The sequence below is a fragment of the Chiloscyllium punctatum genome, chromosome 42 (assembly GCF_047496795.1).
Source record: "Chiloscyllium punctatum isolate Juve2018m chromosome 42, sChiPun1.3, whole genome shotgun sequence".
Classification (NCBI taxonomy): Eukaryota; Metazoa; Chordata; class Chondrichthyes; order Orectolobiformes; family Hemiscylliidae; genus Chiloscyllium; species Chiloscyllium punctatum.
In genome coordinates this window covers 24717870-24744400 of record NC_092780.1, presented here as the reverse complement: position 1 = coordinate 24744400, position 26531 = coordinate 24717870, and the positions used below count along the sequence as shown (strand labels likewise).

The window sequence follows — 26531 nt, the reverse complement described above, 5'->3', positions numbered from 1 at the left end:
AATGCTGGCAAATGGGACTAGATGAGGATATCTGGTCAGCATGGAAAAGTTAGACTGACAGGTGTTTCAGTACTATACAACTATGACTCTAAGTGTCTTTCAGAGAACAATAATGGATGTGGATGCAATGACCAGTTCCCTAAAACATTTAGCTAGTTAGCTGCAGGGAAATCATTTCTGTGCATTGCACTGGTGCCTACTTACAAATTGATCAATTATTTCCCTGGGCTTTTATCAGTACGATATGCATGTAGGCCTGTGTATCATGAAATTTACTTGAACATTGAATTGATCTTCTAAACTCTATCCAATAGACTGCCAAACAGGGGCTAGTTCTAAGGTGAAGTTTATTTATTTGTCAGGACAGAACTATTGTGCAACTCAGCATGTAGGTTTCACGTATACTCCATTGCTTCCTGCCAATGTACAGATGCCCAGCTAGGAATATTCTATTCTTTTTTATTCACTCATGGGATATGTGCATCCCTGGCAAGCCTAGCATTTGTCCCCCATCAATAATTCCCTTTAGAACAGTTAAGAGTCAAATACATTGCTGTGGATCTAGAGTCACACATAGATTAGATCAGATAAGGATGGCCCTAAAGGACATTAGTAAACTAGATGGGTCTTTATAACAAACGACAGTAGTTTTATGGTCATCCTTACTGGGACAAATCTTCAATTTTAAAACAAAATCAGATTTTAATTTGAATTACATAAGCTGCTGTTGTGGGATTTGCATCCATGGCCCCAAGTCATCAGTCTGGGTCCCTGGATTACTGGGTGACTGTCTAAACATCACCAGAACCATGCAAATAATATGGAGGACAGAGCTGCTGTGTTTTAACAAGTGCACAAAGCCAAAATGATGTCCATTGATGAATATTTTGTCTAGCATGTCTGCAGAAAGGAGTTGCAACATTTTATTGACACAAGACTAAGGGCAGGCATAACAATTAATAAATAATGCTTTCTTCAGATCTGATAAATTGTTCTCCACAACATCGACAAGGACATTTCAGTTGATATTCGGTGCAATTGCAGTGCAAACCGGGTTGTCATTAAAGTTAATAGACTCGACTCTCCAGCCTTTGTGCTTCGCTGTCTGTTTATTGTGTCTACTTCAGTCTCATAAACATGTTCAGTCACGTTTGATTTATATTTTGGTTGTTGGTTTTCTCTTTAAGTGGCTTGCTTTTCTCACAACTTCATAAATTACTTTTATGACCAGACTGCAACAAAATAGAAAAAGAAATATTTTATTGATGAGCTTAAGATGGACAGTACAACCTCAAAGCATGAGACCCACAACATTTACTATCTTGTCTACTATCTGATAGAGGATGTCTTCTCAGTAAATGGAATGTAATGAGAGCTGGATTTTCTTTGAGAACAGTATCAGATGGCGCATAACAATTGATAATCCAGTTAATGATTGTACCTTTCAGAAAGTTTTAACAATTCTTCTATCCCCCATCATGTAGTGCAGGTTAAATAAGCATGTAATTTTCTCCTGTAATGAAATATTGAAGATTTAAATCTTATTGTACCTTATTTTCTTATCCGATTAACAATCTATAATGTTTGTGCCAGGCTAGCCAGAAGTTGCATGGGTCTAATTACTTTATAGGCATGTATTTTTAATGAAATGATTTGTTTTGTTTTCCCAAATAGTTGGAAAGACATAATTGTCGGAGCTCCTCACTACTTTGATCAGAAGAAGGAGATCAGTGGGGCGGTGTATATTTACATGAATGAGGCAGGACAGTTCTCAGTGGAACCCAACCTGGTAATAAATGGCTCAAAGGATTCCATGTTCGGTTATGCCATCAACACTATTGGAGACATTAATCAAGATGGATTTCAAGGTGAGATGATTCATGAACTACTTAAAATGAAAAACTTCAACTGTCATCTTTATACTGCATCTGTCCTTGGAATTCCCATTGGAAATTCAGGGGGACCAAACCATCCGGGCTAAGTTCAGAAACCTTGATCCTCTCAGTGAGAATGCCAATCATGTGGCCAAATTTCCAGGAGCTGGAAAGGAGAGAATGCCTTGTTCCTACCTGAGCGCTGGAGGCAAGACACATATCAGTTCAGCCAAGATTCCCTCACATTTACTGTGACTGTAAATTCCAGTGGAGTAGGGAAAGTGATATTTCATGCCTGCCCCTGAGTCAAGGGGGGGGGGTGGTTTGTGCATTACACAGGGAATAGTGTTCAGTAGTAAAGTCTTCATGTAACTAAACTTTCCAACAAGGCTCATTTGCTTCAATGGGAACAGAGGATCCTTGGAGAATTTTCTTTGACACCTCACCAGATGGCTGTTCGTTCTGTCTGATAGTGCAAAGTGGCTGTGTTCATGCACTGCCTGTCCAAAACAAACAATGTAATCAATCCCAGAGCCTTAGTTTAAGGCTAAGATGGATAAGGGTTCTATGCACTAATGCTAAGATAGTGAACCTTGAAAATGGTTAAGCTTTGAGATGTTCTGACAAGCCATCACACATAATGAAAAACTGTTGAAGTGCATTAACTTTTCATGTATAGACAGTTGGTGCACACATTCTAGATCATATCCCGTAGAAACGAATGAGAATTATTGGCTTTGTTTTGTCAGTGTTGTAGGTTGGTCTTTTGGCCAACATTCTTTCTTTGGAGAATTCTGTTCTTGCTCCATGCTATATTGACATAACTAGAGTGACCTAAATGCTTAGATTGAACCTTAGTTTGAAATCACTGCCAAAGGATGGCATGTCAGAATTCCTCAACACAGCATTGGAGTATCAGTGTAATGCCACTGGACTATCAGTGTAATACCACTGGACTATCAGTGTAATGCCACTGGAGTATCAGTGTAATGCCATTGGAGTATCAGTTTAATGCCACTGGAGTTCCAGTGTAACACCATTGGAGTATCAGTGTAATGCCACTAGAGTATCAGTGTAGTGCCACTGGAGTCTCAAGGTATTGCCATTGGAATATCAGTGTAGTGCCACTGGAGTATCAGTTTAATGCCACTGGAGTTCCAGTGTAACACCATTGGAGTATCAGTGTAATGCCACTAGAGTATCAGTGTAGTGCCACTGGAGTCTCAAGGTATTGCCATTGGAATATCAGTGTAGTGCCACTGGAGTATCAGTGTAATGCCACTGGAATATCAGTTTAGTGCCACTGGAGTATCAGTGTAATGCCACTGCAGTATCAGTGTAATGCCATTGCATAATTTGTCTAAAAGCCATGTGGTATTTCCTTATTTTCGTCATCCTCAGTACTTCTGGTGGGAAATGCAACATTCACATCTGCTGTGAACATACAATATTGTTCAGGCAATGCAAGTTAAGCTCACCTGCTCATCTGCAAATACATGCCTAGTGGTTCAAGGTGTGTGTTTTCCCAATGTTTGTTCTTTATATATCTTGTGCAGTGTTATCTTTTTCGGAAGTGTACATTGAATGTATTTAGGAATGATGACTCCATCTGGTGGCTATTGAGTGCCGTCATACATGGCTCTGTTGTAATCCTGTTGGTAAGGGACTGGAATCCTCACCATTGCGTAGCATTTGCCTGACTATTTGATATGTAACTTTCCACTTAATTGTACTAATCAGTCTATCAAATTGGCAGGGTGCAGTCAGAGACGTTACTGACCCATTACTGCACTGTGCTGCAGTTGCTGTTCATATGAGAGCCTCCAGTTTGAGGGAGGGAGAATAGTCTCCTACAGATTGAGCAGGGGATGAGAGGGTTAGTAGTGTACGATTGAGCAGGAATTATTTGGGGCAGAATGATCTCTGGCAGACTGGGTGTGCAGAAGAGGTGTACTCAGTATTTTCTGTCTCCCTCCAGACTATTCAGCTGCTTGCTTTAGGCCATTGGTTCTTCCTTTGTAAAAGTGAATTGTTAATCCATTGATTTGGAATAAAAGTCAGCATTTTGCTCATATGATGCCCAACTTCACCACTTGTGATCCCATCAAGCAAACCTCTCCTCTGGTGGCAAGATCATTTGCTCCACGTGGGAAAATAAGTAGTTCACAGGGCTCCTTACAGCCTGTACTCTCGTGTCTCGGTCTCTGCACCCTAGCACCACAAAACCTTTAAGATTTCCACTGCTCTGAACAATCTAGTGCACTTGAGTTACATATCTCTCTTAGTTTTCTGCACACTCTTGCAGGAATATCTCAGCAATACCCTCTTCATTAACTTTTTTTAACATTGCTTATTTCAGCAAATACTGTGTATTTACTGTGTATAATGTAAGAAAAGGTATATCAGAGTTTGAAATAGAAGACATAGTTTGGTATGTGGATTTAAAACTGCGGTAGGAATCACAAATTTAATCTTGCCTTTGCTGATTTCTGCACAGGGCTTCATGTTAAGCCACAGCATGTTAAACTCGAGTCAAACTTCCACCAGAGCAGAGGGTAGAAGTGACTTACAACCACAGCATAGCAAATATAGATATCTATTTTCCACTGTCTGCAATGACAATCTCCACTCCACTTGATGTAGTCTGTTAAATTTCTCTCATTTGAGCTTGATAAGCCAACTCCCCCAGAATCTGAGAGCTTTGAATGCTTTGTTTTTGATAATAAGGCTACTTTTGGCATCAAAATGCCATTTTTAAAAATGCACACCTAAAATTGAATTCCGTATTTGTAAATTAACTGAAGTTTTGACTGAAAAGCTAAGGTTAATTTGTATTCAATGTTCACAACTCCTAGAAACTCTTTATTTTTCATTTATTCGTTCCAAGTCACTGACAAGGCCCATCCATAATTTTACCGGAAACTGTTGTTGAACAGTGAAGATAACTCATAATGGTGTATCAGTGAGACCTGCACAGATCTGACCTTCTCTATCATTGTTGAAGTTTTAACTGCAGAGAAGGAAACAGTGACATCTGTTGGCGAGTTGATGTTACTTGCATAATTAAAGGTGATTGGCAGCTGAGTTAACCCGTTGTATGGAGAGAATTTGTTTTTGTCTACCAAAATCAAACCAGATTAATTCATTTCAAGATCAAATGTGTAATTCAGTATGATCTTCAACAATAGTTAGCTATTGAAATGTGCAGCTCTCTCTTTAAAGTAACTCTATACGATTCGTGAACTGTCTACTCTGGAGTCTGGTTTTAGTTGTTCCGGGCCTATGTAGACTCTATTTGGAGTTTGTTCAGTTGACACTATTTGTAGCAGCCTTGGCAAGGAGTTGATTCTGGAAAGAGAAAGATTTCCTGGGATAAATTCTCACAGAAATTCTCAGTCGACGTAATTAGTGTGCTGTATCAAAGCTATTTTGAAACTTGTTTTGTGAATCCATTTCCAGCATTTCCAGTTACAGACTGGCTCAGTGTTGACTGAGTTCAATCTTGACCTGGCTCTGTAAAGGGAGTATGAGAATGTCTGTCTGCAGTCCACTGCATGTCATACCCTTGTCAACATTATAAATGATCTGTTGATACCACTTGATTTCAGAGCTGTTTGAACTTACCTCAACAGTGTCTTTTGGGGGCAGTTTTATTTGAACAGATGGTCCAAGGAAAGTCACGATCATCACCTCATCTGAACACACACATATCCCCTTCAGCCTTGGGGATAGAACAGTTTCTCCACTGTTGTGGATGTTGGGAAAAGAATTCCCATTTCTAAGAAAGACATTTATTTCAGAAACTTGCCTTGCATTGACTTATGTACACACTTATCGCCAACTTTACACAGCAGGGAAAGTATGAGTTTTTGTTTTCCTTTATTATTTTATGGAATGAGGGCATCACTGAGAGGGCCAGCATTTGTTGCCCATCTCTAATTACCCTTAAACTGAGTTGCCTTTTCAGAAGGCAGTTAAGAGTCACCAATATTGCTGTTGGTCCAGAGTCGCACATGGGCCAGATCAGGCTAAGGGTGGCAGAATTTCTTTGGACCAGTTAATGAACTTTTCACAGCCATCATCAATAGTTGTCATGGTCACCATTATTCCAACTAATCCATATTTATGCATTAACAAGAGATTAGGAAAACTGGACTGGTATTCTCTCGACTTTTAAAGAATGAAAAGTGATCTCATTGAAACTTATAAAATTCATACAGGAGCATGCAGGGGTTGGTGTAAGTAGGATGGTTACCCTGGCCTTGAAGCAAGGGACCTGATCTCAGCATTGGGGTGGGTCATTTAATACTGAAGTGAGGAGGAATTTCTTCACTTAAACTATGACGAGTCTTTGAAATTTTATACTCCAGAGAGCTGTGGAAGCTCAATGACTGAGCTTGTTCAATCAGAATTTAATACATTTCCGAACGCCAAGGGATGTAGGGAGAGCATGGGTAAGTAGCTTTGAGATAGATGATCAGTCATGATCTGATTCAGCAGTGAAGTGTACTCTTGCCTGAATAGTTTGGAGGTTTTATAATTTATCAGTCAAAAAAGATACAAATAGATTTATTTGACTTTTCGTATGGCTCTGGTTCCCTGGGTCATATCATGGTGTTACTGTCAATATATTGTTTTCTGAATAAATGTCTTTCAAGCCATGACTAGCAATAAGGAAAGCATAGAGCTTCATACTTGAAGGTTGAATTTTCTGGTTCACACATATCAACTGTTGGCATGAAACGTAAGTGACAAAAGAACAAAGAAATTAGGGACAGGAGTAGGCCATTGGGCCCCTTGAGCCTGCTCTGCTATTCAGTGCGTATCCAGTAAGATGACAGCTTATCTACTTTTGGCTTTAATTCTGTCTTCCGGACTGTACCCCTTCCTCTCTATAACTGGACACCGAGAAACCCAAATGTTATCAGGCAAATGACAGAATCAATCAATCAACGGCCACGGGTCACATGATCAAACATCATCTGATCAGAGGTCAGAGATTAAACTTCTAAAAATTCAACCAATAAGAGAGGGCCACTGGAGTAAACTTTTTTTATAAACAGGTTTCACTTTCTGCTATACTGAGTGCCCAGAGAAAAGCTTTCCCAAATGTTGCCCCCACTGCTTCCAACAAAACCTGATTATTAAAGATATTCATAGACTTATGAGCCTAAATTAGCACTTTCAACATTGTTACATCGTATGGGTTTTGTGTTTAATTAAAATCCAGATCGTTAATGTTAGGCAACAGTCAGAAAGTGATAGTGAATTTGTAATCTGCCTCTTGTGTTTACAGGTGTGCTCCATACACAAGCTCTGGTTGTTGTCCTAAAAAAAATCCTGACAGCTACAGTTTGTGGTATCTCACTCTGTTGTAAAGTTCAGATGGCTGAATGTTCCTTCAAATGCTGATTGCATTACTGTCTGTGACAGGAACTGGTGATCTTTCACCCAGGCAGCACACAGATGAATGTCTCCATTGTTAAAGGATCAAAGGGGTGGGGGTGGAGGGGTACAGTTCAGAACATTGTCACTTTAAACATTTCAAAGTGTCACAGAGCACTGCATTATTAAACTGCTTTTACTGAAGTGTAAGAGACAACTCTCTTGTGGTTTCTGCAACTGCTTTTACAAAGTAACCTATTCTCAGAATGGTATGGCTTTCACTGCACCTTGGAGGTTTACATTTGGCTCAACATCTGGTGGGGTGAAATTCCTTTATTAATGAAAAACAGGAGGAGGTCTGAGGTTTCTCTCTAATTAATGACCTGCTAACAATTACATCGTTCAAAGCCAGGTATTCCTGAACTTTGCTCAATGGGACATGAATTCTGGACAGAACCTGGCATGCCCACTTATTTTTTTTGGAGGAAGAACTTCTCTGATCTTTTCGAAATGTGGCATTGAAGTGTTTGAAATGTTACCTCCAGCGCAGTTAATTTGTCATCCTTTCTCTCTGCTGTTCAGCCATGTCCGTTTCTGTAACAGGGCATGGGAAGACCTTGTACATCAGCAAAGGCCCAGACTGGGACGAACTGCGAGTTTCCCTTCTGCCTGCTCTCAGGTTGTAGCTGAGCCGTGACTTTCACTTGTCCCCAATCCACAGTTCTGAGCAGTCATAATGGTGCAACCAAACCAGATTGATACCATGATCACTTGACAGTGTGTTTCAAACTGTCACACCAATATTTATCTTCCCTTCTGCTATTTCTGCACCATACCAGCTGTTCTCTGTCACAGTTACAGAAAAAATATTGTTGGCACATTTCTGCAGGGAGCTTTCAACTGTGTTATTGCCCACTCTGCTCTACTCAATCCAACAGTTTGGATTCATTCATTTTTGGCCAGTCTAGAGCACGAGATCTTAGTATAACTACACCAGGAAGGAAATAATCGACTGAAATGAACAGAGGTCAAAACAGTTCCGCTCTGGATGTGTTTAGTTGTGGGACAACATCTATGAGAGTGAATATGCAGTGGTTGCTTCGAAGTCAAAGGTTGCTGTTCATAATGACTGAAGAAAAGCAGAGATTTCTGTCTGCTGAGGTGAAGGATTTATTTACATTTTGTCCTTTGAAGGTTGTCTTGTTTAAAAGCCGGAAGAGTATTGAGATCTGTTAGCGGATATGTTCGCTCCTTTCTCTTTCTTGTTGACACTTTGTAAAACATAATAGATAAGGAAAACAACATATTTTTGCTCATAGTTACAGTGAAGCCTATTCTGATCCATTGAGAGAGAGTTGAACCAAATAAAGAGTTATTCAGCAGTTTCTGTTTGAGAAAATCAGTATTAATGTGATGGAGAGATGGGTGAGTTACTCTTGACATCATCGACATTGCCAGTATAGTAGTAAAAGCACAGCTAACGACATAATAAGCCTCTTACGATGTCCCAAAATAAATAGCTTAGGCCCAGTTTCAGAGCAGTTCAATGCACCGCTGCAGCATTCACACTTACCAGTTTAGCCAATGGGCCTTATGCAACATTGTCAACTTATGAAATTATGATAATGATTAAGTTCTGGGTCCATTAATTTCCTGTTGTCAAAGTGCAAAGTCTATGTGACCCCAGTCTAAATGACGTGACATAGGATCTCGGCAGCAACTGGCCAAACTTTGTTTTCCAACTGCAAGAGAATTCAAACTGATTCTGACATTGCGTTAGCCCTCCAGGAAATATTTTTTGCAAACATCCACTTTTTTCCTTCCCTTCTCATCTGGAGGTATCAAGTCCTCATTGCAATATGATTTCACAGGCAGTCACCACTGTCGTTCCTAAGTGGCTTTCGGAATCTGGATAGTGAGTACTGAACACGAGAGTATGAGGCAGTATAGGTGTGCCTGATTTTTCTGTTGTCTGACCCAAAATCCACCAATTTTCATTTTGTCAGCAGATATTCAATGTGTACTAAGTAGGACATCTGGATGAATTTTCCCCCATTGCTGTAGGTTTGATTCTCTTCCCAAAAAGAACATCAGTGAATTGAAGTGGACTTCTTATTGAATTCACATTTCACCGTCTGCCTTGATGAGATTCAAACTCATGGTCCCAGGACGTTAGCCTGGAGTTCTGGCTTGTGATACTACTGCTACACCACTGCCTCCCCCTATTTAGCTGCACAGACCCTGTCTGAACACACCATCCTTTGAAATGCATTTCACTGTCCTGCTCAGAGCTGAGGAGTTAGGCCCAGTGGAAGTCCAGACTGATTTATCAACTTCAGCTATGACCAAAGTGCAACCTGATAGCAGGTAAAAGAGAAAGTCACAGCTAGTCCCATTTGGTGTCATTTATTGGTGAAGTAAATGAGGAAGATTGCGAACTGCCTCAAATTATAGTCTGTAAAAAGATTGTGATCTGTAAATCTATCCCTCAAGTACTTGCAATCTTGTTTTACAAAATCTTTTAATCATTCCTTCAGAAGACAACTGATGTGTATTAACAGAATGAAGCTGAAAATAATCCCCTTCACAGAGGTAGAAATCCTGTAATCCCTGTTATTAAATGAATTTTCCTTGCTCAGTCACCATAATTAATTGCCCAGCTCCATTCCAGAGGATAAGATGTTCATAAATATAATCCTTTTCAAATAATTAGCACAATGGGGGAAACGGAGAAACAACGCCAAATTCCTGTGATGCTTGAACTGCCAGGCAATCCTGGTCTGATGAATCATCATGTATATTTGTGAGAATTTTCCCATTTGACTGCAGGGTTAAGGACTGTTCAAATGCAAAGGTTTTCTTTCCACAGATATTGCCGTTGGAGCTCCATATGATGGTCCTGGCAAGCTTTTCATTTACCACGGCAGCAAGGATGGACTGAATCCTGAACCTATTCAGGTATGACCTTTTCGGAACTGTGAGACTATAGTCACATAAAATTTAGAACCGTAACAGGCTATTGACTCAACCGGTTCATGCTGGTGTTGATACCTCTCCTGAGCATCCTGTGTCCATCCTCATCGAATTGTAATGTGCTGTATGAATGGAACAGATTTTCCTATCCCCCGCTCCATTGTACAATGACCTAGATTCCCTTTCGGTTCTGCTTGCCTTAAGTACACCTATGGTAGCAAGCTCTACACACTCGATTCTCTGGGCAAGGGCGTTTCCTCTGAGTATGCAATCACTCAGGGGGAGACTATTAATTCAGAGGCACAGGTTAATGTTTTAGAGGCATAGATTCAAATTTCACTGTGGCAGCTGGTGCAATTTAATTCCAATTAATTAAAATCTGGAATTGTAAGCTAAACTTGGTAATTAGCTTACCATACAACTATGATTGTTATAAAAACCTATTTGGTTTATGAACATCCTCTAGGAAAGGAAATCTGCAGTCCTTACCTGGTCTGGCCTATATGCCATTCTTGGTCCAAACAATGTAGTTGGGGTGGCGGGGTGGCTCAGTGGTTATCACTGTTGCCTCCAAGTGCCAGGGATCCAGGATTGATTCCAGCCTTGGGCAAATGTTTGTGTGGAGTTTGCACATTCTTCCTGTGTCTGAGTGGGTTTCCTCCCACAGTCCAAAGATGTGCAGGCCAAAAGAATTAGCTATGCTAAATTGCCCATTAGTCAGAGAGAAATAGGTCTGAGTGGGTTCTCTTTGGAGAGGCAGTTTGGCCTTGTTGGGCTGAAGGGCCTGTCTACACACTGTAGGGAATCTAATTTAATCTCTAAACTGCCTTCTGAAATGGTCTAGCAAGCCACTCAGTTTGAAGGCAATTAGAGATTTTCAAGAAATGCTGGCCTTACCAACAATGTCTAAGTCCTATGAAAGGAATTTTAAACATAAAATTCATATTTTAGGCTGATCCATGTTTAAAAGAAAGAAAGAGGTAATTGCAAAAATGTTGTACCAAGTGGCTTTATGGATAGCTGCTGTATTTATTGTTGGTTCCAGATTTAATCTCCAGTCCCCACTGATATGGCTGAGTTAGATGGGATGATGCTGGATGTTGTTAGCCTTTGGTACTCTCTGTGTTGGGGGAACAGATGTGCGGGGATTCTTGATTGTTGTCTACGGCCTCATGCTACAGGGGCTGCGTATAGACATTTAGGTTCAATAACAATATTGCTTCCAGTAAAATTGCTTGTTATAACTGTCACTCATTAGATGGTTGCTAGAATATTAAAAAGAATTCTTTGATTTCCATTCTTTTCTATTGATGGGCTTTTTAGTTTGGCGTGGCTGACAATATTGTAACCTTCAAGTCAGAAGGTTGTGGGTTCAACCAGTTCACAACAACTTCAGCACATAATCTAAGGTGACCCTCCAGTGCGTAGTTGAGGGCATGCTGAATTTCCCAAAGATACTGAACTGAAGCTCAGCCTGACATTTATCGAGCGATTCAAATATTAAAGAACTCTGTTCTAAAAAGAATTTAGAGCCATGGTTTTCTAGCCAACATGCTTTCACCTCCTGGTACTACCAAAGGTAGGTTATCTAGTTAATTATTTCAGTTACTTTCATTCACAGGTGTTTCTAGCTGGGCCAGCACTGTCCATAGACATGTAGTGGTGAGCTGCCTATTGAACTGTTGCAATCTTGGGGATGTAGGGACACCAGCACGACTATTAGAAAGGCATTTCTGGGATTTTGACAGGGCAACAGTGAAGGAATGGTGATATATTTCCAAGTCAGGATGGTGTACGTCTTGGAGGGAAACTTTTAAATGGTGGTCCTGCGCATCTGCTGTCTTTTGCAGTGGTTGAATTTGCAAGTTGGGAAGGTGCAGTCGGGGGAGGTAGTTATTTAATAGTTATTTACTAGATATTAATTTTACTGCTGTTCAACAGAGACCACAATGTACAGAATGGATTCTGTACTACCTACATGACAGCAACCGAAGCAAGTCATTGCTTGTCAAATGCTTTGTGATGTTTCTGAGTTGTGAAAAAGTAACTTTTTTTATCACATGTGGCTTAAGCACTGCAGATAACTTTTACAGATTTGAAACAGGAAACGGTCTGAGGTTTTAATGAGGAACTAACTGAGCACAATACAGGATAACCGTTATTGAGCCCCATCACAGCTCATCTTTGCAGTGTTCAATAAGAAGCTAAAACTGCAGCAATTGGTGACCTCTGCCAAAGAGCAGAGAAAGAGATTTGATCTCCATCTCAGCAACAGTGACATAAGCACATCACAAAATTAGGACTTGGGCCACAAGATAAGGAGAATCAGAATGAAATAGGAAGTATAATTAAGGCACTGTTGTCTGCCTCCTAGTAGATAAAGTTAAAAATCACACAATACCAGGTTATAGTATCTGTAGCATGTAAGACACTGTGATCTTTTGCTATAAATTCTGTGTCTTATGATCCTGCTCCACAGCTACCCAATGACGGAGTAGTGCTCCGAAAGCTAGTACTTCCAAATAAATCTGTTGGACTATAACCTGGTGTTGTGTGACTTTTAACTTTGTTCACCCCAGTCATACACCGGCACCTCTATATCCTGATTGATATTCCAGAGACTTTCAAAGGGACTTTAGAGCAGAACATCAGATGTTTACAGCCAAGGAAGCACTTCAAAGAGGAGAAAAACAATCCTGAAGAAATAGAGGATTGCAAATTCAGACATGATTTAAATTATCATATCAATGAAGATGTTTGATCATTTATACATTCACAGTAAAAACAGAAAGAAGTGATGAAACTCAGCAGGTCTGATGAGAGAGAAACAGAGTTAATAATTTACGCTCAGTGACAACATTTTTTGGAGTGGGGAGGGGGAGATGTGAAGTGTGTTTAGATGTGCATACAAGTGTGTATGTTAAACTATTTATACACAATCTAAATTTTCGATTCTGTAAGCGCCTGTTGCTCTGTTTGCCTTCCTCCCCAAAGGAGGTAATCATCCAGGGCAATACTTCTAAATCTTTTGTTAAAAGACAGCCTTGGTGTCAGTGATGGCTCAGACTTAATGTACTTGCCTTTGAATCAGAAGATTATTCAGTGCAGTACTGATGGAATGCTGCCCAATGAGATGAGGTCCTCTATCTTCCCAGGTAGAACATAAAAACTACTACCATCCAAAGAAGAACAGGTGAATTTGCTGGTATCTTGGCCCACATTTTGTCTTGCCAACATCATTCAGAACCATTTATTGGATCATTTATCTCATTGGTACCTAAAAATCATGTTAATGTATTGATAGTTGTATTGCCTGACATTACAGTTATGGCTAATGAACTTAATTAACTATGAAGTGTTTTAGGTCATTATTGGAAGATCTTCTTTAAATACAAATACTTCTATTGACTTGTTTATTCAGTTTTTTAAAATTCTATTTTAAACATTTCTCTCTCTGGTTTCCAAACTTCAGCTTTAGCGACAACTCCAAAATGTTGTATGTTATTGAGGCCAACGATTGTAGATCAAAGATCTGTTGAGGAACACAAGAGAGGAAAATTCCTGCTTACTTCACAGCGACACTTTTCTATAATCTACAAAAAAAGTTTACTAAAGACAACTGACTGAAGCAGCTTTTCTATCGTCCTCCTTCATCATCATTACACTTTGTTTCTTGATCTCAATATATTCCCATCATTACTAGTACCCTCCTATTGCAAGCAAGTATCAGGGCATAAATTCAGGCTCTCTGCATTTGAGATAGAGATCATTGACAATGGCAATTCAATTTTTGCTTATCCCTGACAAATTATCCTCTTCTGATTGATTAGCAGAGGTAGACTGGAACTTGAATCTGGACATAACCTTTGCAGAGCAAGAATTTCTGGGCAAGTTGGGAGTCTTGGTAAATAGAAATAGATTTCTAGATAGGGAAAAAAAAGCCATTCCTACAATCAAGACATCTGATTGCTTCATTGAAGAGTTTTGTTGAACGTTTGGCTGAGTCTTGCCCATCAGCAATCTATTGCTGTGTGGTTTTGTTGACAAAATGCCAGTTGTTTGGAGTTCTCTGTGAAGAAAATTATTAAGTACATGAGAATGTCACAGAATGAGTGCCTTGACTGGCTGATGATCTTGAGTTCCTGTGTGCTTTATTTGATGTTGGTTTTAGTTCTGCTGACACAGTGGTGTCTCTGGATTCTCTCTCTTTCCCACATGAAGTTAATAAACCACAGAGCTCTTGAAAACTTGGCCTTCTGGTTTAAAGTCCCTCTTACTATGTCATCAGGAAAGCATGTTAGATTGATGTTTCCTTTTATATTAAAAACAGAGGTTATTTCTTTTCTCCACCTTGAGAATGGTAAGCTGCACCAGGATTGCTTCCATGACCCCTGGCCTCTCTTCAGTACCTCACCCAGACTCTCCCACTGTTCCTCTACCCAAGGTGTTCAGTTCACCATCAAATTTATTTAATATTCAAAACAGTAATATTTTCTGAAACAACATGAGCATCTACAACAATTTAAAAAGGTTTAAATTTATACTCTAAATACTTATTCACGGGCAGTATGCACAATCACATCCTTTTTCTCATTTTGTTTGGTGACAGCACATTGATGGTTACCTGGAATTGTAAGCTCTGATGATGAGATAAAAATGAAAGACAAAAAAATTTTCATTTGAAATATTTTGCTAGTGGTGCCATTGGAAAGGAAACTTGGATAGGTTATATAAGATACAGCCAGGTTATACCTTGCATTCACTGCCTGCACTAAAAACAAACATTAATCCCATTGTAGCATTCTTTTGATTCATATAGTTTTTGGCTGTGCAAGCATTCGAGCAACTGCCCAACAATTGGTTCTCTGATGCATATTTTTAGGCAGGGGAATGATTTGAACTCTCTGTAGAATAAAATTTCACATCGCAACATGTGGGATACATTTTAACTCAATTTCTCACCTTTCACTCTCCAGAGGTCAGTGGTCTTACTCCATCCACCTGATCAAAATCTATCAGAACCTCCTTTAAACATTCTCTTGGCAGAGTTGTCAGCCATAGCATTCTCCAAGAAGGGGTCAGTGCCTTCAGACAGGAATGGTGTGGTTAGGAACCCTGTTCATTAAAGAGAGAAACTATTTATACAATGTCTTTTATGCTCACTTTTGAAGTGTAGTCAATGTTGTAAAGTCGGAAAACTTTAGTCCCAATTGGCAACTGCAGATCCACAAACCACAATGTCCAGATAATTATTTCTCATGGATTTTGAGTGGGGTAAACATTGGCCAGGAAATTAATTAACCTCCTCGTCTTTGAAATAATGCCATGGTATGTTTTATATTTTTGTAAGAGGGCAGAAAAGGTCATGATGTAAAGTCTTATGAAATACAGTAACACCAATAATGCAGCCAACCCATCACCGCTTGGAATATGAACCTCAATTTCTGAGCACAAATCTCTCGGAGGTGAGTCTTGAATCCACTGCTGATTCACAGGTAGGATAGCTACCACCGAGTGAAGCAAAGCTAACACATTGGTGCATCAATCAACTTTTTGAAATGGAGTTGGAATTTTGAACAAGAACTGACAGAATGCCTGCTTTTCTCTGTGACTAGTAACTTATCAACAAAACTGCATTATCAAAAATCGTTATTTCAAAGCTAAGCCTTGGTTAACTGATGTCATTCCAGAAAGAAATGTGCGGTCTACCACAAGAACCTCAGCGAATAATTTCAGTCCTTTGGTTCTGGAATTAAGAATATAATGCTCTGAAAATTCAATTTCACAGCTGCTACGTTGATCATCTGTGAATTTTCAGTCTGTGACAGATTCTGTATGTACAGTAACACAAACTATGCTGCTGTTTCTACACTGAAACTTTCATCATTAAATGCCCTTTTGTTTCATTATGGTGATATGATAGCTCAGGCAAACTGCCAAAATAAGCACTTTAATTGTCATCAAGAAATAAAATATCTTAGTTTAGTGTCGTACAACATGGTGGTGATGAAGTTCAAAAATGTTTTATGTAGTTCCTTACCAAACTGAAAAGATACAGTGTTGGACCTTATCAAAAGGCAATGTCCCTTTTTAGTAGCACCACTTATTTCCGATGGTGTTAATATATTTTTTCACATATGACACTTACGTTCAAATCTAATTTGGGTTCAAATGCAGTCCTTTCCTGTCTTTTCTTTCTATTAAGGGACTTGTTATACCAAATAAATATAAAAACAATCAAATATCTGGCATGAGTAAAAACTATTTGACACAAACACACAGCTATATACAATTTGAAATAATGTCGAATTTTGGACAGCATGTCGAAAGTTAAGAAATATCATGGGTAGAATTGTTTCATGGAAAATGAAAATTTCTTTGGAAATAACATATGAAGTGAGCAAATGAAATGTGACAATAAATTATGAGTTCATTTTCATTTTCAAGGTTATCAGTGGAGCAGATCTGGGGAAAACTAAGCCTATCAATACATTTGGCTATTCAATCAGTGGAGGACTTGATGTCGACGGGAATGATTACCCTGACATTCTAATTGGAACATTATCCGACAGAGTCATTTTACTGAGGTACCACCTTTATACAAGTATGATGTGGTCATAGAATTGTTGTATGAGTTAAATTTAAGACAGCAGGGGTTAAATTTAAGACAGCAACTGTACTTCTCTGTGATGTTCTGATGGCCATGGATTTGCTGGATCAGTGTAGTTTGGAGTTGCTTATTGAGACCATGCAGAATCCCCTGATATAGCTAAGTCAATGGGAATATCCTGGGAAATTGAATTTTTGGATGAGCAATTACTCTGTATTTCTAGAGCCCTCCGGAGAAGTTTGTTAAATTCCAAAGGATTCTGATTCACTTAAGTTCAATAGTTATCTAGTTTTAATTCTTAATGTTTTACTACTTAATGAACTAATTGTACAGAGATTCTGATTACCTTCTGACCTGACAAACAATGATAATCCTCTGGTAACATAAGAAGATTATAATTATACTATGAGCAACCTCAAACCAATACCTCCTGCTGACCTGTACTCCCCCATGGGCCACCTTACCAGAATTGGCTTCTCTCTTACACCCAATCCCCATTAGCAACCAACCCACCTGCCACTCTATCCATTCACTTAATTTGCATATTCAAATTTTCTCCGTCCCTGTTGAAGTGCTTTGGGACACTGAGCCTTTAAATTACGGCTGCAAGTGTTTTAAAAAAAGGTGTACCTTGACCTACAACATTATGCTGCATTCTGTCTGGTTGTCTCTGATGGATACATTTTGGACAGATCAGACTCTGGTCTTGACTGGAAAAATTGCTCACAGAAACTAAGTAATTTTAAAGAGGATTACCACAGTTCTAGTCAGGTCTGAGGGTAAGCAAGATCTCTGGATGATTATTTAGTTCAGTAGGAAATCATTAAGAATCAAAAGTAGAAAAATAGAGTGAGCTGGGTCTTAAAGGTTTCCCTGCAGATATATGACAGTGGCAATATGCCACCTCAAGTGGCAGAAGGATGAAATTACTACATGACAAGTTTAAATAAGCAATTCCCATTATAAAGGTGATGCAGGAATCTATCATGGGAAAAATGGCAGGAAAATTTCACAGAAATGTGTGAAAAACGTAAGTTTGTTGGAGATTCCCACAGATAGGAAATAATTTGCATAATTTAAGTTCCTGTTCCTTTTCCAATCTTTGCATCTATAAAGTTTCAGCAAAAAAAAAGGTATGGGCAGCAAGTGGATGAAAGATCCCAGAGCCTGTTGGATATAAGTGATGGAATTTCTGAAACTAATGGCATGTGTCTGTTTCCAGATCTCGACCAGTTATTAATATTAGTAAGAATTTCACTGTGCATCCAAACATCATTGATCCCAGCACCTGCACCATAAAGTCCTGGTAAGCATTTCAAAATATTGTTAATTTCTCTGAAATAGTTATTACTTTTGATAACTGATAATTTGTTCATTTATAGCCATCAATAACATTTTAGCAAAGGGCATAGTGTCATAAAATGTGATGGATGCAATATAGCTGAGCTTTACACAACATTCTGGATTTTCCAAATGTCATTATTATACTATAAATGGGTGACTGCTGATATTAAAGTAACACCTTTTGGAGGTTCTCATGAGTTTCAGATTCCAACCATGCTGTTGTGTTGGAGTCATAGTCATACAGTCATACAGCACGGAAACAGACCCTTCAGTCCAATCAGGATCAAAGGAGCAGGAGAATCAACGTTTCGGGCATAAGCCCTTCTTCTTATGCCCGAAACGTCATTCTCCTGCTCCTTTGATGCTGCCTGACCTGCTGCGCTTTTCCAGCAACACATTTTTCAGCTCTGATCTCCAGCATCTGCAGTCCTCACTTTCTCCTTCAGTCCAACCAGTCCATGCCGAACATAATCCCAAACCAAGCTAGTTCCACCTGCCTGGTCTATATCCCTCCTAAACTTTCCTATTCATGTATCCATCCTGGAACAAAAGCCAGGGGAGACCACTCTATAATGCTTTACAGTATATTTTAACCACTGATTACATTTCTGCTTAAATATATTGATAAGTGTGAAAAGGAATCAAACAAAGTAGATCTTTAAAAAGAAAATCTCCTTTTTTGTCAGAAAAATAAGAGTTGAACATGCACAGTTAGTAATTATAGATGGTTTGTTGGTGTCAGCAAACACTTCAATAACAAATATCAATTATATAATTGGGAATTGAGGTGGAGACATGTGAAGAGACTGAAAATTTGATAGCAAATGAGAAAAAAAGAGATCCGGAGTAAGACGAGATGAAGTTTGTGTATTTTATTAATCACTATTATTTGGGATCAAAGTGTTGCTCTAAATCCCTGTGAAGTATTATCAAGTACTTGTATAGAGTGTTACTAAACATATAAGCAGTGCTGTTATCTTGAGTGTCACATTTGCCTTCTGTCTAATATTTCAACTACACGAAGCTTGGGTTTTGACCAACTCTAGTGCCTCTAGTTAGGTCATGGAAAGTGTGGAACCACTAAATATAATATTGCATTGGCCATTTGTGAACTTTTCTCTTTAATTGCTGGAGGTTGTCTGTCATCTTGCACCTTTGCCTTGAGTTCAGTTTTTTTTTTGTTCTCCCATTTCTCTTAGCTTGGCCTCCTGGCTCTATTATTCCTTGGCAATGATTTTCTGGTGCTAACTTGCTCCCACTGTTCATCACTGGGTCTCTGAACTATTCAGAGACTCCCCTGGTTTAGACAGGCTCTGGACCACTGTTCTATCTCCACTATCGACCAAGGACTTCTTACCTCTCTCTCTGGTTGCTTCTAACTTCACTGTTCTTTGGAACCTGTTCTCTTCTTGTAGTTTTTAGTTTCTTCCTCCCTGACCCAGAACCCTATCAGGTGTGAAATCAAAACTTGTCCTAAAAGAAGATTTACAAGTATGATACCAGAAGTACATGGGTTTACATATTAGGAAAGGGTTGACAGGCTAGAGTTTCTTTCTCCTGAATAAAGAAGGCTGAGAGATGACCTGCTCGGAGTGTTTAAAATTATTAAACATTTGGATACAGGAAGAGTGTTTCCTCTTATGAAACTAGAAATAGGAAAGTCACCAAGTAATTCAATAGGGAAGTCTGAAGAAACTCTTTCACCCAAAGAGTGGTAAGAATACGGAACTCTCTACCACACAAAATTATTAAAGTGCATAGTGTAGATGTATTTAAGGGGAAGCTAAACAAACACTTGAAGGAGAAGGGAATAGATGGTTACAACAAGAGACTAAGACAGGGAAAGGTGAGAGGAAGCTTGGATAGAACTGGTAGAGTCAAATAGCTTGTTTCTGTGCTGTAAACCTTATGTAATCCTATGAAATGTGACAATGAGAGAGGTAAGGCATCCCTGTTATTGGATTACTGAGGGAAGAGATATATTCTGGAGGTGGAGGTGGGCACAGCAAAAAGAAGAAGATACTTTATCCAGGTTACAGGCACAAGGGGTTTGGACTCAAACCGTGGTGGTTCGCTAGCTTCCAATTCTTGAAAGTTCAACAAGAATAGTGTGCTCTTCAAGTGAACACAGTGATCTTGAGAAGGGATGAAAGATTCTGCTTCTTCCCTGATCCTGCCATTCATGTAAAATCCTGATTTGCAGCTTACAATACCACATTTCAACACTGAGCAAATTGTGTTACAGGTCATAGCCCTGTGAACAACTTTACAGAAAATAAACTAAACCAAAAGAGCATAAATCCGTTATTTTCCAAATATTGTTTATTATTCATGCTGACATTTTTGGTTTTGTTGAAGAATTCAATCACCTATTTGGGCATGATATAATACCCCTTCACAGTTTGTGGGATTTGAACCTGGATTTCTGACCTAGAAACAAAAACAGGAATTGCCAGAAAAGCTGAGCAGGTCTGGCAGCACCTGTGAAGAGAAATCAAGAGTTAACACTTCGAGATGAGTGACCCTTCCTCAGAATAGTGCATGCAATTCTGGTCTCCTTCCTATCGGAAAAATGTTGTGAAACTTGAAAGGGTTCAGAAAAGATTTACAAGGATGTTGCCAGAGTTAGAGGATTTGAGCTATAGGGAGAAGCTGAACAGGTTGGGGCTGTTTTCCCTGGACCGTCGGAGGCTTAGAGGTGACCTTATAGAGGTTTACAAAATTATGAGGGGCATGGATACGGTAAATAGGCAAAGTCCTTTCCGTGAGGCTGGGGAGTCCAGAACTAGAGGGAATAGGTTTAGGGTGAGAGGGGAAAGATATAAAAGAGATCTATGGGGCAAATTTTTCACACAGAGGGTGGTATGTGTATGGAATGAGCTGCCAGAGGAAGTGGTGGAGGCTGGTACAATTGCAACATTTAAGAGGCATTTGGATGGGTATATGAAAAGGAAGGGTTTGGAGAGATATTGGCTAGGTGCTGGCAGGTGGGACTAGATTGGGTTGGGATATCTGGTCAGCATGGACGGGTTGGACTGAAGGGTCTGTTTCCATGCTGTACATCTCTATGACTCTATAACTCAGAGTTGCTGAGCTTTTTCCAGCAATTTCTGTTTTTGTTTCTGGTTTATGACATAGGTGTACGATACTAGCAGTGCACCACAAAACAAAGAACTTAAATGTGATAAGGTGGAACACCGTGACAAAGGAGCTAGCAATGGTCCTTACTATTCAGAATTCATTAGCATATGCCATCTGTAGATAGCTTCTGGAGCTCTTTCTCTTTGTGGGAAAGTCCAAGGGAAACACTGCTGTATCTCAATCTTGGGAAAGAGAGATTTTGGTACCCAAAATTTAACCATAATATACTTCTTGTTCTGAGAGAAAGAGAGAAGATGGGGCAATGTTTTAATGTCAAGCATTTAAGACTCACAAAAATCTGAAGATTTATCTGTTTTGATGTTAGCAAATATAGTAACTTCTTGCAACGCTGTAAACTGTTATATTGGGAATGGAATGGGTGGCATCTGGGTATAACTATTGATCAGGTATTTTCAAAAAGCAAATTAAATAGCTACAAGTATGTAAAAATTTGAATGATAGATCAACTTCATATCACACATTAAACGTATCTGTAAAAGCTTTGCTTGTGTTTTATTTCATCTAGTGTCACAGTGACCGTTTGCTTCTCATATATTGTGAGCACAGGAAATAGGAAGTACAATCGTAATATTGGTAAGTATCAGCACTCCATGAGCTACCACATTTCCATAAGGCAGTGCATGTAAAGCTATAGGATACTGATCTCACTAGAGAAATTAGAGGTGGTTGTGGGATCTGCCTAATTTTTATGAGTTGAGCAACTGAATGTTCAATCTGATATTGAAATCTTGAACTGATCAAAATCATCAACAATCAAAATATTAACTTAATATTTCTGGGTAAGCGCTGCGTCTTGTGGTTCTCAGAAGTTTGAGATAAACCACAATTCTGTTAAAATATTTTTATTGAAAACATTTTTCTTTACAAAATTATAAAATTACAAAAATATGAAAATATAACATTATAACAACAAAACTACAATAAACAATAAACCAATTACTATACTACTCTACAAAAAAACTCATAATTCATCAGTAAATAAATAACGCGCTCAGTACAAGACCTCAGCTCTCAACCTTCGAGAGCATCAATTATTAAACCCATGTTTGCTTGAAATTCTTCCTCTCAATGCATCAGGTTTATTAAACCAAACCACCTTGACGACACAAAAGCCCTAATTAAAATGGTGGACAGGTCTGCTTCCAAATAATTCTAAAAGGGTTGCCATGTCTTATAAAAATTGTCCATTTTCTGGTGCACCATATTTGTAAGAAAGTCTAAAAAAATATGTTCCATAATTAACTTATGCCACCCTAACAGACCCGGAGGGTTCTTAGACACCCAGCACATCAGAATGTTCTTCCTCGCACAAAATGTGAGGATGCTAAAAAGCTTTCTCCCATGTACATCTAAGGGAGATAAATTTGCCAAACCCAGAAGAAGAGAAACTGGGTCCACCTTGACTTTGGTCCCCAAGACCCTCTCTATTACTCTTGCCACAGCGCTTGAGATAACCACACTTTTAACCAAAACTACAGGAGCTTTTCGTCAAGTGTAATTTACAGATCTCACCCCGGGCCTGACGCTTGGCTCCTGAGTGCAATGCAGTCATGACTGGTATGGCAGTCTGGAAATATATTTAAACAAAAATATAATTCCTAACTCATTGTGAATAATAAAAACACAACAATACCATTGATCTGAACCAGCCAAGTATTTATTCTGTGTTTAAAATTTAAGATCAATGTGTTAAATGATTATTTATTTCCTTTAAGTAGGAAGTAAGTTCATTTAAAAAACATAACAGGTAGCCAATTAGACTTTGTACAGAGATAATTGACCAAAAAAAAAGCTTGTGACTCAAATTTCAAGTGTATGTGAACCATCAATGCTTCCTTTCAGTTACCCTCCATAAGATACCCTGAGGTCTATTCCAGTAAATATTTACCATGCAGCAATTGGAATGGTCACTTTCTAACATTGCGAACTGTAGGGATAGGAATGAGGTCAGCCAGGAGGGCTCCATAGTATATCAGTTCCCTAATTAGAGCTGTTATCCTGGTCCAATCAAGGAGTCCTGATAACAGGTATAAACAGGAGTGTCTTTGATTTAATCCCTGCCCTGCCCTCCCCTTCACTGTTTGACTACATAGCATTGCCCTTTGATGTGAAGGGCACTGCCTGTCACTGGCCACTGGATGTTTTCTTCCTGGTGGTGGAAACTGAATAAATATTCGTGCACTTTGTGTCTCTCACTGTGCCTCACACCTGCACACACACACCATGGGTGCTGGGGAAAAAATAAGCACTACCGCCTAACTGCGCCTAACTGTGGGGGTTAAGAAAAAAAAGAGAAAAAAAAGAAAAAAAAAACAAACAGGAGATTCACACAGCATATAAAGAAAAAAAAATAAACAGGAGTGTCTTTGATTTAATCCCTACCCTCCCCTTCACTGTTTTGATCACACAGCATTGCCCTTTGGTTTGAAGGGCAGTGCTTGTCACAGGCCACTCGGGTGTTTTCCTATCTTCCTGGTGGTGGAAATTGAATACAGATTCGTGCACTTTGTGTCTCTCACTGTGTCTCACACCTGCACACACACACCATGTGTGCTGGGGAAAAAATAAGCACTACCGCAGTTAGGCGGTAGTGTGGGGGTTAAATTAAGAAGAAAAACAGAATAAAGAAAAAAAAGAAAAAAAAACCAAAGACCCTTTGATGTGAAGGGCAGAAAAAAAAATCTAAAAACCTGGAGCATTGCCCTTTGATGTGAAGGGCAGTGCTTGTCACTGGCCAAAAAAAGAGAAAAAAAAATAAACAGGAGTGTCTTTGATTTAATCCCTGCCCTCCTCTTCACTGTTTGACCACATAGCATTGCCCTTTGATGTGAAGGGCACTGCCTGTCACTGGCCACTGGATGTTTTCTTCCTGGTGGTGGAAACTGAATAAATATTCGTGCACTTTGTGTCTCTCACTGTGCCTCACACCTGCACACACACACACCATGGGTGCTGGGGAAAAAATAAGCACTACCGCAGTTAGGTGGTCGTGTGGGGGTTAAGAAAAAAAAGAGAAAAAAAGAAAAAAAACAAACAGGAGATTCACACAGCATATAAAGAAAAAAAAACAGGAGTATCTTTGATTTAATCCCTGCCCTCCCCTTCACTGTTTGACCACATAGCATTGCCCTTTGAAGTGAAGGGCACTACCTGTCACAGGCCACTCGGGTGTTTTCTTTTCTTCCTGGTGGTGGAAACTGAATAAATATTCGTGCACCTTGTGTCTCTCACTGTGTCTCACACCTGCACACACACAACATGGGTGCTGGGGAATAAATAAGCACTAATGCAGTTAGGCGGGAGTGTGGGGATTAATATATAATAAAAAAAAGAAAAAATAAACAGGAGTGTCAGACATGCCTGTTCACTCTAAAAAATCAGGAGTGTCAGAGGTTAAAAAAAAAACAGGAGTGTCAGAGGTTCTGCTCACTCTGAGAGCTGGCTCTGAGGGAGCTGGATCAGTGTCGTGTACATTGCACATGTAAATAAAGGGTGACTTGGTGATGGGATACTGGCCTTCATGGAGTTACTTCATAAATGTTATCCTCATTTGTTATTAGGGTGTCAGTTTGTTGACAGTGTGCATATAGTCAACTTGCCACCTAATACCTTGGTGATGCATTTGTTCAAAGTATTTTACTGTGACTCTGTCCCTCTTTTCCCTTCCTCATTGTCATCTCCTGTTACTTTTTCAACTCAAGGCGGCATGGTGGCACAGCGGTTAGCACTGCTGCCTCACAGCGCCAAAGACCTGGGTTCAATTCCCGACTCAGGTGACTGACTGTGTGGAGTTTGCACATTCTCCCCGTGTCTGCGTGGGTTTCCTCCGGGTGCTCCGGTTTCCTCCCACAGTCCAAAGATGTGCAGGTTAGGTGAATTGGTCATGCTAAATTGCCCATAGTGTTAGGTAAAGAGGTAAATGTAGGGGAATGGGTGGGTTGCGCTTCGGCGGGGTGGTGTGGACTTGTTGGGCCAAAGGGCCTGTTTCCACACTGTAAGTAATCTAATGTAATCTCAACTTTATGTTCTTTAAAATACCTTGCTACACCTGAGATGTTCTACAGAGATGCCAATTATTGTTGCAGGCCCCCACATTCACTTGTCTTTTTTTCTCTGCACAGCTCTTAAATATACATTGGAGGTCGAAAAAGAGAGGCGCTCACCTCCACGTGTTAAATTTGTTCCGACAAACAGTGCCATTTACAATGGCATTTTTAAAATGCCACAAACCAAATGCGAGCGTGTCCAGCTGGGGTTGATGGTAAAGTAAACCTGCTTTCTGTTTAATTATTCCTCCAAACAGGCTTTCAGCTGAATGTTGAGTGTCTCACCTTGATATGTTCAAATACAATATATGTTACAGTACAGACTTCAAGTTAAACTTTCCCAAGAAAGCCAACTTTCAACTAGAATCTATTCAAATAGAAATTCAGCTAAACTGAGAAAGTTTGGTTCAAAAGAGCAGTACATTGCCGTTCTGACCCTGTGTGTGTTTCACAATAAGAAGAGGGTGTACATGATAAATGTTCTTTTGTTTCTCTCGGACTGTACTTTCAGCTCATTCACCAAAATATGCAACCATTAAATAAAATATAGTTGCATGAGATGGTATATATTGCATGAAACAACATAGGCATTTTTCCCAGCTCTGTGCTTAATAATGGCCACTTCTAAATACCTCAGATAATTGATAAAGATTAACAGCCTCAATTTTCCTACACTCTTTCCCTGAACTAAAGCTGGAACCCAGACAATAGCAACAACATTTTTTTATTAATACAGTGCTAGTAATATAGTCCAAAGATGTGGAGGTTGGGTGGATGGCAATGCTAAATTGCCTATAGTGTCCAGTAGCCCGCAGAGTTACTGGGATACTGTCTAGGGGTGCGTCTGGGTGGAATGCTGTTCAGAGGTTTGGTGTGGACTCAATGGACCGAAGGGTCTGCTTCCACGCTCAAAGGATTCTAAGGTACTGTTAAATTATGTAAAAAATTGCAGTAATGGAGCACTTTTCACAATCTCAGCATGTCCCAAAATAAGACAGAAATAGGCCATTTGGCCCAATGAGTCCATTCTATCATTCAATTCAATCATGGTCTTTCTGATAGTCCTCAACTCCACTTTCCTGCCTTATCCCGAGAACCCTTGATTTCCTTACTGATTACTCATCTGTCAATCTGTCT

The 26531-nt window shown here is 39.4% G+C and overlaps 1 protein-coding gene across 2 annotated transcripts in view; it reads left to right on the top strand.

The window, feature by feature from the left end:
* Positions 1–26531, top strand: part of itga3b (integrin, alpha 3b) — a 165121-nt gene that overhangs the window by 96865 nt on the left and 41725 nt on the right. For both annotated transcript variants that reach the window (XM_072561670.1, XM_072561671.1), the window contains exons 7-12: positions 1675–1868; positions 10129–10217; positions 16680–16819; positions 18065–18148; positions 21854–21921; positions 25470–25609. In XM_072561670.1, the coding sequence (XP_072417771.1) occupies positions 1675–1868; positions 10129–10217; positions 16680–16819; positions 18065–18148; positions 21854–21921; positions 25470–25609 (715 nt within the window). The remainder of the gene's footprint in view (positions 1–1674; positions 1869–10128; positions 10218–16679; positions 16820–18064; positions 18149–21853; positions 21922–25469; positions 25610–26531) is intronic.